Raw genomic sequence first — 10,619 nt, forward strand, 5'->3', positions numbered from 1 at the left:
GTGTGCCCACACAACCACCTTAGCATTCTCATCTTTGCCACCTCTATCTTGCGTGCTTGTACTTCTTTAAAGGCCTAACAGTCGGTTCCGTATAACATAACAGGTCTAATTGAAACCCTATAAAATCAACAAACATGTTTTAGTCGATCTAAGATCTAAGACTGAGTACTTGTAGATTTATTTAATTTATCTATACATGATATGTTTAAAACTGAGTGATGCTACTTTTTGATCCATTGATTAATATATACAAGATTTTGTGTTTCCAGTTTGATGCAATTTTACTTCCAGTAGTCTTTTTTACAAAAGTAATGCATACATATATATATATATATATAGGGAGAAGATTATGCGAGAACCACCTCTTATTGCGAGAACCGCGAAAACTAATGTGAACACAACCAAAAATGCATAAAAATAGCTAAAAATCACACAATTTTTTTTAATATTTTTTATATAAAAATCGCTACTTTTCGAAGGAAAAAAAAAATTAAAAATTTTTTTTGGCCACTAAAAGTAGTGATTTGAGCATATAAAATTAAAAAAAAAGTTAGATTTTTTTTTTATTTTTTAGATTCTTTTTAGATTTTTTTAGGTTTTTAGGGGGTTTAGTTTTTAGCATTTTAGCTTGGGGGTTTGGGGGGGGGGTTTAGGTTTTTGGGGAGTGGGGGAGGGGGTTTAGGTTTTGGGGGGGGGGGGGTGGTTAGGTTTTTTTTAGGTTTTTTGGGGGTTTTAGTTTTTAGCATTTAGCTTGGGGGGGGGGGGTTAGTTTTTTTTTTTTTTTTTGGGGGGGGGGGGTTAGGTTTTTTTAGGTTTTTTTTAGGTTTTTTTTAGCTATTTTAGGTTGTGTTCACATTAGTTCTCGCGGTTCTCACAATAAATGGAGTTCTCGCATGAGCCCCTGCCTATATATATATATATATATAGGAACAGGATCAAGAGAGAACGATTTGAAGTGTAAGAACAGTGACAACGATTTTCAGCCATAGGATCTTTGAAATTTGTGGCTAAGATGATGCGATGGCATTTTTATAAATAATGGAAACCTTATAACTACCCGGAGGGGTAAAATTTGAAGATCTAAACAAGGGTGCACATGCTAATCACATGTCATTTTCCCCCATCATATTTAAACGCCAATAACTTTTTAATACGTGATTATTTTTCTAAAAAAAATTACACCATAAAACTCAGCGTTTTTTTATCTTTCCAACGAGTATACTAGTATACTATTGATATACTTTTGGAAAAAAAAAATGAAATGGGTTTTATGAAGTTTTTCTGAACTGGGTGTTTTATGGCGTTTTAGACTAGTAATTTTTATGGCGTTTTTCTGAACTATGTGTTTTTATGGCGTTTTAACTAGGTATTTTCATGGCGTTTTTCTGAACTGTGTGTTTTATGGTAGTTTAAACTGAGTTTTTTATGGCGTTTTTCTGAACTGAGTGTTTTATGGCGTTTTAACTAGGTATTTTCATGGCGTTTTTCTGAATTTGGTGTTTTATGACGTTTTATTTGAACACCCAGTTCATGTGTGTGGGTTTTTTTTTGACAATATTACCCCTTAGTGTAATTTAGAATCAATGTCACATGTCAACTTCAAAATCTTTCTCACCGTTCTCACACTTTTCATTGTTGTCTTTAAATCCTGGCCCATATATATATATATATATGATCACATAATTTCACGTTTCGTCGGTAACTTGCAGAGATTACATTACTTGTTTTTATTGTTCACTCAACCTTCACGCTTTTGGTCATGGAAGGGATATTTGTTGTAAAGTTTTGTTAACTTAAACTTAACTTCATTTAAAAAAAACAGAATAAAACATCTAGAGTGCAATTTACTCTTTTTAAAGCTATCTGTTTGTTTATGGTTTTTTTTTTTTTTTTTTTTTTTTTTTTTGTCTCGACGAATTTCAATCCTAAAACAATTAGGTTGACTCCGAAGAATAGACTTTTGTAGAGTGTTTATTTGGGGAAAATCAACAAACAATCAACGATGCCCGGATCAGGTGGTTTTTCTTGAAACTTTTCCGTTACTGCCATTGAGGAGGTGTTCGTTGATGACCTAACTTGTCTCTTATTGTTGGAGAAATATGCAAAGTTGAAGATTCCAAGAATCACCACGACACAAACAACTTCAACATGCTTGCAAAAAAGTGAACCTGATCCACTAATCTATCACTTTAAACTTATTCAGCTAACCAGGCTCACAGACTGCCTTTTTGTCCAACTTTTGAAGTTCTCATATCACATAAACATATATAACTGTCTTTCCAATACAATCTACAATTCAAACACCAATACTGCATACACAACATTTACAACGTCAAATTCAAAAAAGAAACTAAACAGTTTTCATCATCTTTTTTTTTTAAATTGGGTTTACAGATTCATCATTAGACTGTTTCGAGTACCCAGAAGGGGTCCTGAAGTTCACCATCTTCTGCAAGTTTATCTTCATCTTTTACAAATTTTATGAACAAAAGAGCCAACAAAGGATAACTTATGGTGGTTAGCGCCCAATTCACAAGCAACTGATTCATGTATGGCACTTTATGTGTGTCAATTTGCCATGCTACTGCCGCTCCAGCACTCTGTACTCTCTTGTAGAATCCAACATATCTTAAACACCCAGAAAAAAAGAAAAAAATTCGTCATTTTTTGGGTATTAATTTATAAGGCTTTAGCCAAAGAAACACCACTAGCAAATTATCAAGACACCACTGACGTGTTATACCGTATAATGTATGGTTCCTAAGACAGGCGACGAATAATGTATTTAATTGACTGATGTGATCACTGACAAAGTCATATGGTTTATATGACCATTATCGCCCAATCATACGACCCATATGACATCATCATACGTGATATGACAGGCGACAACCATGATGTTCTACTACACTTCTAGGTAGTGGCGAAGCTTGAGATTTCCGACCGGGGGTCGGAAGTCACAGGACCTAAAATTATACCCAAAAAAATCATAAACCGGGGGGTCAAAAACGTATATACCTAAAAAGTTATATACGAAACGTATATACATAACACTACTGAGCAAGCAGTTCGGGGGTCGGACGCCCCTCCCGGTCCCTTCAAAGTTGCGCCCATGCTTCTAGGGGTGGTGTTTGACCCTTGATATATTCAACACAAAATCAGTACCTGCTCAGAAATACAGAATCATCAGCCAAAGCACCAATAAGGCTAGACGGTATGGGGACCGTCCCCAGCCCGTCGCGGCCCATCGCCGCCCTACACACCAATCCCCCCCGCCCCGGCAGTAATTTCAGAATATAAGAACTTAATCATTTTTAATCATTCTTTCAACTAGTAATGATGGACTAGTAGTGTATACAAAACCCTGCATACCGGCAGTAATTTCAGAATACAAAAACTTAATCACTGTAAGTATAACTGAAAAACATTTAGTGTTTTGAAAGCATTTGATTAAAAGAGAGTGACTCACTTTGTAGATTTAGGGTTTTGATTATTACAGCCTCCCTCCTGGTATTAAACTTGGGCTCCTAATAAACACACAATGCAACACGTATTAGTGTATTAACCCAATTCAAACTTTAACGATAATCACGAGATCAAAACCCCAACGTAGTTAACAAAGTATAGCCTTATCCATGCAGCACTTTGACATCTGTTGATGGGTTTCAGATCGATCGGACAGGGTATCGTACTAGTGATCAGGGTTAAAACACCGAATACGTAGCAGAGTTTTATGGCTTCGGGGTATTAGGTATAATGGCAGAATATTATAGAGCGAGAGAGAAAAAGAAATTGAAAGTTTGAGCAGATTCTGAATGTAGATTTCACATCCAATATATAGCCGGAAACTGACCACGTCGCATCGCGCGACCAAACTAGTCCATCACTGTCACGTAGCATGACCAGCTGAGTTAGGGCTTAGGTGGCATAAGTCAATACTATAGGTCTGCCACGTAGCTTCCACGTGTCCTCTGTCGTATCATGAGGTGTCGAGTCACGCGACCGTTTACCAAAAACATCGTCGCGTAGCGCAACAAGGTCAAACCTTGGGTTTCCTCGTTTTTTCGTGCTAGTTCTTGTGGCACACGTTCGAGGTTTCGGTTATGATTCGTTATGTCCTTTTTGGAGGGTTGTTACAAAATTACCTCATCTCTTATTGAAAAATTGTATAAAATTTGTACATCTTCAAAAGTCAATCTAGTTTATTCAAAATTGATGTGAAACATAGGGGTTTCTAGATGCCACATCTCTATTAGAATATCGGGTGTAGGAAGGGGGAAGCCTGTGTGACATCGACTCCCAAGGGGAACAACCCCCCCCCCCCCAATTATATTTCGGTGAACTCAGGAAGTTTTCCCCCATCTCCCCCAAACAACTATTCTCTCTATTTGTCTCTTGATTGTCCCTATCTCTCTTTCTTTCTTTATTTTTATTGAAGGAGATTAGGGGAACCATCCCCCTTAATGTGGATAGAGGGGAAGGTGGTGAGGTTGAGGTGGAGGAAGGGGATCCTCACCCCTTCCACTAACCATCCCCCTTAGCCTTAGTGTGGTTATCAAAGAACAACCATCCTTCCACTAACCGTAATTCTGCAACACAAAACACCGCCAAAACCAGTAAGTAACACATACGTAGGTCATTACATTTTAAAAGAAATGTTTGATTTTTTAAGTAGTTCCAAAATGTGTCAGACCACAATGTCATGCTTCTAGTGGATTTTGATTAAACTCATGTTATGTAACAAATAACAAGCACTATATATGCATGAGTTTTATATTTTGTTGGTCGAAATATAATAAAAGATAAAAAATTGTGTTTTATGTTATATTAAAGATAATATGCATGAGTTTTATATTTATCATAATTCTTTTTTAAATTAGTTATATATAAAAACTAAACATTGTCCCTGCTACAGTGTTTTCTTTCATAATAGACGTTGGTAGCTGTATGTATATTAATTTTAGAAATATAATTATTAATTATTTTTATGTAGTATATTTTATAATGTAATTTTTTTATAAATATAATGAATTTTTATATTTTAAGAGTTAATTACACAGATGGTTCTTGTGGTTTATTGACGGTAACACTGAGTTTTTTTCCCAAATGGATGGAGGTGGAAAAATTATTTACCAAAATAGGTGATTTGAAAAATAATTAACAAAATGGGTGAAAGAAAATAATCTTTATTTTGTAAATAAAAAATAGGTTAAAAAACACACGACGTTTCAGTATTCTTGTTTCAAGGAGATTTCATTAGGGCGACTTCATCGGTTCACCTAGTTCGATCCATTCAGTTTTGCAATCAAGGATTTCATCAGGCTAGCTTTTGTTTTGTTTATCTCTACAAAATAATCTTTACTTTAGTTTTGACTTGTGTTAGTTTGCTTCATCTACAACATAATTCCTTCTCCATGACAAAAGCCCTTCTGTTTGATCCCTTCATCTAGTTTTTGATCAGGTTGACTCTAGAAAAAAGGCAAAGAAAAAAGAGGCTTATTAAAATCATGTAACATAATCAGTTGTTTTTTTTTTTTCACTTTCATTATTTGCTTTTTGTTTCTTATAATGTCTGATAGCTCATATTAACAACTTTTGAATATATCTATACTACTTTAATAAGCATATATGAAGGACAAGATGGTAATTCAACAAGGTGTTGAAAAAACACTTAATGCACAATGTACAAGTCTTAAGGCACAAGAAAACACAAACCATTTACCCTTTACACGGATCATCTTCAACCGTCCATTTTTTTAACTTTTTCACACGGATCATCATCTGGACCGTCCATTTGACTTCACACGGATCACCAATTGCTTTCTCTCTCATTCCTCACACATCTCACAAAATAACATCAGATCTTCTCTCTCTCTTCTCTTCTCTCTCTCTCGGCGATCTAGGGTTTCATGAGATCTATCACCAGATCCGTTTGAATCTATCACCAGATCCGTTTGATGAGCAGATCTAGGGTTTCATGAGATCTATCACAAGCTTTATCTGGCAACTTGGTAAGAACTGATACCGTTTAATGAATATATTTGGCAAGTTATGATGTTTGACGGTAGTTTCTATATGCTTTTCAGATGTCGAAGGCACCAAGGGATCCACAGATTTGAACAAGGGATCCACAGATTTGCTGGAGAATGGCCGGAATCAGGTGACTGTCTGTCCATGAATCTCTCTGGAATCATGTTTCAGATGAAGGTAAACACACAAATCGATCCAGTTTCAAGTTTATGTTACTCTGTTGAGATTATGAAATTCTTGAAATCTTTTGCATGTTTACTTTTATAGACTTCATTAAATGATTATGCTGATTATGTTACTCTGTTGAGATTAGAACTTTTTTTTGTCTGATTTGTGTCCATGTACAGATTTCTATATAAAACATACCAGTTTGTGTCGATTTTGAAGTCAAAGCTTAACTCATTTGACGCTTAAAAAGTCAACTGTTGGACTCATTTGCTGTATCTGTTTTTAAAGTAAAAAGTTACAATTTTGATGTGTGTGGATTTTATCTTTATAGGTATGAAGGAGTGTGATCGAGATTGGGTACCTAACTGATGTTAAACATCATGCTCATATTGGTTGGGATATATAGTTTTGTCATTTCTTTTGTTTTTTTATGCTTTTTGTTTTTGTTTTTCATGAACGTAAAACAAAGATAAACCAAACAGATAAAGATTTTCAAACTGTTTGAAGTCAAACAGATATCATTTTTTTAACATTTCGCTTTTTATTTGACACTATGATCAGGTAAAGTCAGGTATTTATCCAACATCAGACGGGATCAGCTACCTTGAGGCTAAGCATTTGCTTCTTTTGAGTTACTGTCAGTCGCTTGGATATTACTTGCTTCGCAACGACATCCTCTTGTTCACAGTCTTTTAACAACACGATTGTTTTTGGAGAAGGTTTCTTTTTATATTGTATCTTTAGTAATTTAATCATCTGAAAATTTGAAAGCTGCATGATGAGTTGGTTAACTATTTTAGTTATCGTGTCCAGATATGCGCCATTGATAAGAAGTTGCAATACCAAATTCAGAAACTAACGAGGCTAACCGTGAATTCAATGGATGACAAGAAGCGTCGTGAACAAGATGACGCTTTGAAGCTTCGTCCAAACCCCGGCATGCTTATTGACAAAATTGCCCCAGATGTGAGTTTTTTTTATTTAAACGGGTTTGGTAATGCGTCCAAACAAAAACATCCTTGTTAACAAAGTTGGGTAATTGGGTTGGTTTGATTACATTTAAATAGTTATAATAATAAACTAATTCATTAAAAAAAGTTTACGAAGTTTTATGCTATGAGTGGGATTTTTACCTGGTATGTTTGTTTGTTACCCTTTCTTTTTTCCCATTTGACCCGTTAACATAAACTAATCAGTTCAGTACTCTTTCCTCTGCAGTACATAATGCACATCTTGTTTCATTTAGGATAATGTGTTTAGTGATTTTTTGCAAACCATTATGGATGCTCGTGTATATCGTTTGATGTTACTTTAAAAGCGTGCCTCATTGGTATTAGATTTGAATGATATGATAATGACAGCAAGTATCGACCCCCAAAGATTACACCTGCATCAATGGATGAAAGCACGACTTCAAAGCATGAGAGAAATGCATCAAGGAAAGAGAAACAAGCGTTCAGGCAAGCTCTGCATAGCGAGTACGCTAGATATTTAATGAATGATCTCGAGGGAAGCCCTGAGGAAGTTAGTTTCTCTTTATTTATTTTCTTTGTTCTTTTTTTAAAAAAAATTACAGTTGATATGATCGCATGAAATAGGTGAGGGAGGTAATCGGGACTGAAGATAGAGATGTGACCAAATACTGGGCGAAAATGGAAGACCGAGCAAGGAGAGAAGAGGCGCTCTTCACCCGAGCGCCTCTTACAAGAATGGATAAAAAGCGGTTGAAACACGTGTGCGAATCAAGTAACGGGTCAGCCTCTATTTTCCTTTTGTAAATGCAGTCTTCTATGTGAATTTTTTTTTTAAAAGTGATTTTGTATTCAGGCTGCATGGTTTAGCTTATGGTTTTGAGGATGATATCAAATCTTTACCTCTGGAGGATGGTGTTGATGGGCAAATGTCGTCTTTCATGTATTTAGACGGCAGAGAAAGAAAGTTCAAGAGGCGAAAGGTAAACAAACGAGTAACTTCACCATCCTATTATCGTTCACAAGAAGCTCCCTTTCGAGTGCACTTCGCATAGTGTCAGTAGTGGTGTTTGTATAGCTTTGTTCCTCATTTTAAGAGTGTTTTCTGAATCGTCATGTTTGACTTGTATCCCGGATCGACCCACTTGTATGTTGTTCCAGATGGGAGTGCTTTCAGAGGCAGTTGCAGGAAATGCTTCATCACAGTGATGTAAAGGGAAGTGAAATAAGGAAGCCAAGTGCCTCGCTTTACGCTATCCAATGCCAGATTGCATGTGTAAGCAAGCAGTTGCTAAAACTCAACAAGATAAGACTTGCACAGGTATATGGCCTTGAGGCATAAACTAGAATTCTTTTTACACATGTAGGTACTCATATTTTTATCATTATTGATCTGTAAACTATTTAGATGAGGTTTATATGCATACCGAGTTGTATATACTTGAAGGCAGTTGGAGATATTCGTATTCAAATTGTTTTTTCTTGATATCAAATCTCATGTCATGTTATATCAGTTCTTCAAATAACGGGTCAAAACATATATATGTTTTTTAGTGCGGGTTAAAATGGGTCGGGGTGTATACACTTTTTGAATAAGTTTTAGTCGTTAAAAATACACTTTTGACCCAAAACTCTATTATTCAAAAAGTTTTTACTTTTTTTTTATAGAGAGTAAATTACGATTTTGGCCCCTTGTGGTTATATTACTTTTACTCTTTTAGCCCAAAAAAGAATTTTTAACATCTAAGCCCCCAACGTCTTTTTTGGGAACCCTTTTGGCCCCTAACACTAACCCCATCCATAAAATATTAGGGGCCAAAAGGGTTAGAAAAAAAGACGCTAGGGGCCAGAAGGGTTAGAAAAAAAAGACGTTGAGGGCTCAAATGTTAAAAAATTCTTTTTTGGGCTAAAAGGGTAAAAGTGATATAAGCACGGAGGCCAAAATCGTAATTTACTCTTTTATGAATAATACGTGTGCCAAATATGATTACAAACTTTTTGTTATTTCATAATAATTTATAGTATAATTAAATAAGAATGGTTTAGGACGTTATATGCATAAAACACACACTTTGTATGACTTTTGACCCGTTTCCTTTTAAACATAACTAGGATTGACCTGCTCATAAATAAATGGATCGAATTTTCGATTCATATGTTAATTATTTTTGCTTCATATTAAGTTATTAACCAACTTTTTCTTGTAATTCCAGCTCTCAATGTTTGAAAATCCAGTTTCAAAGATGAGATTGAGTGATCTGATGAAAGCCACCAACAGTTTTAGCAAAGACAACATAATCGGGTGGGGAAGAACGAGTTCTTCATACAAAGCAACACTTGAAGACACTTGGCATTCCGAGAAAGAATTCGCATCAGAAATGGCAACACTTGGGAACGTGAAACACTAGAACCTGGTCCCACTTTTAGGCTTTTGTGTCACAAAACACGAACGGCTTTTAGTCTACAAATACATGCCAAACGGTACCCTGCACGATAATCTACACCCCGTTGGCAAAACCAAAAATGTGTCAAATATGGAATGGTGGGTCCGGTTAAAAGTGGCTATTGGTTCAGGCTATTGCCGAAGCAGTCTGTGACTGGTTTTACGAAAGAAACACAGCTCAATGGATCGATCACCAGCATATATTGCCTCGACACTGCTAATCATGTCTTAACATACGGTTCATGGATGAAAATGTGTCCCCTAAAACTATGTTATTTGATAAACGGTATTGGTCTTATATATGTCACCTAAAAATGTCATTCTGTAAAAACTAGGCATACATGAACTATGTAATTTCTCTCAATATCTATAAACATAATGCATTTTAAAAGGACATTTTAAGATACTTATAAAATATTTTTTTTAATGCAAAAGGTCCATTTGGTTAAATTGGTTTTTTAAACACTAATTACACTTTAATTTTCTCATCTCTAACCAAATTGTAGATAACTAATTTTTTTGTGTGGGGCGTAACGAGTTTAATAAACCGAATCAACACTTTTATGCGTCTTTGGTAACTCCTTCGATTCATAAGGAGCTTAAGAAACCATATTCTTTTGGCAAAAGGAACTTAATAAACCGAACTAACCCGTATTCTTTTGGTTCCGGGTTTGGTGATGAACTTTTTAAGGGCATCTACAATGATAGAAGCATGAATCGAATAAGTACATTGTTGGATGTTCTTAGTCACCCAACAACCCTCTAAAATTTTCAAGCTTTAGAGTGTGACGTTGTAATATGTTGCCTTCGCCGCATCGGGCAGATGTCTGTTTTTTCATTTTTTAAATGGTATTTACATAGTTATCCCCTCCCTCGGTCGAAAACGTCAAGCTTCGCCACTGCCGAAGGCCTCATTGTAACCGATGATCGATTCATCATTCAAAACGGTTGATTTACCCATATCTTTAAAACCCCTCATAACATAACTAGAATCACACAATTTTCTT

The 10,619-nt window shown here is 35.6% G+C and overlaps 1 protein-coding gene across 3 annotated transcripts; it reads left to right on the forward strand.

The window, feature by feature from the left end:
- The first annotated feature begins 5,951 nt into the window (after positions 1-5,951).
- LOC118487257 lies at positions 5,952-10,006 on the forward strand. 3 transcript variants are annotated; one of them, XR_004881045.1, is made up of 10 exons: positions 5,952-6,011; positions 6,087-6,207; positions 6,530-6,590; positions 6,760-6,917; positions 7,012-7,164; positions 7,560-7,722; positions 7,797-7,951; positions 8,026-8,152; positions 8,331-8,490; positions 9,383-10,006. XR_004881045.1 is itself a non-coding variant. In XM_035983928.1 (9 exons), the coding sequence occupies exons 5-8, from the start codon at positions 7,594-7,596 to the stop codon at positions 8,376-8,378; spliced, it is 459 nt and encodes a 152-aa protein (XP_035839821.1). In that variant the 5' UTR covers positions 5,952-6,011; positions 6,087-6,207; positions 6,760-6,917; positions 7,012-7,164; positions 7,560-7,593; the 3' UTR covers positions 8,379-8,490; positions 9,383-10,006. The 3 variants fall into 3 exon arrangements, 2 of the variants coding, with proteins under 2 accessions (XP_035839821.1, XP_035839822.1); XM_035983928.1 differs by lacking the exon at positions 6,530-6,590; XM_035983929.1 differs by lacking the exon at positions 6,530-6,590 and having other exon boundaries at positions 5,973-6,011; positions 6,096-6,207.
- Positions 10,007-10,619: the final 613 nt, after the last annotated feature.

This window comes from Helianthus annuus, chromosome 15 (genome assembly GCF_002127325.2).
Source record: "Helianthus annuus cultivar XRQ/B chromosome 15, HanXRQr2.0-SUNRISE, whole genome shotgun sequence".
NCBI classification, from domain to species: domain Eukaryota; kingdom Viridiplantae; phylum Streptophyta; class Magnoliopsida; order Asterales; family Asteraceae; genus Helianthus; species Helianthus annuus.

Bases quoted from the DNA above. Each gene is read 5' to 3' on its own strand.
- LOC118487257 (XM_035983928.1), top strand. From the start codon at position 7,594: ATGGATGAAAGCACGACTTCAAAGCATGAGAGAAATGCATCAAGGAAA. The intron at 7,952-8,025 runs GTCAGCCTCTAT...TTTTGTATTCAG, and splicing joins GTGTGCGAATCAAGTAACGG to GCTGCATGGTTTAGCTTATG. The intron at 8,153-8,330 runs GTAAACAAACGA...ATGTTGTTCCAG, and splicing joins GAAAGTTCAAGAGGCGAAAG to ATGGGAGTGCTTTCAGAGGC.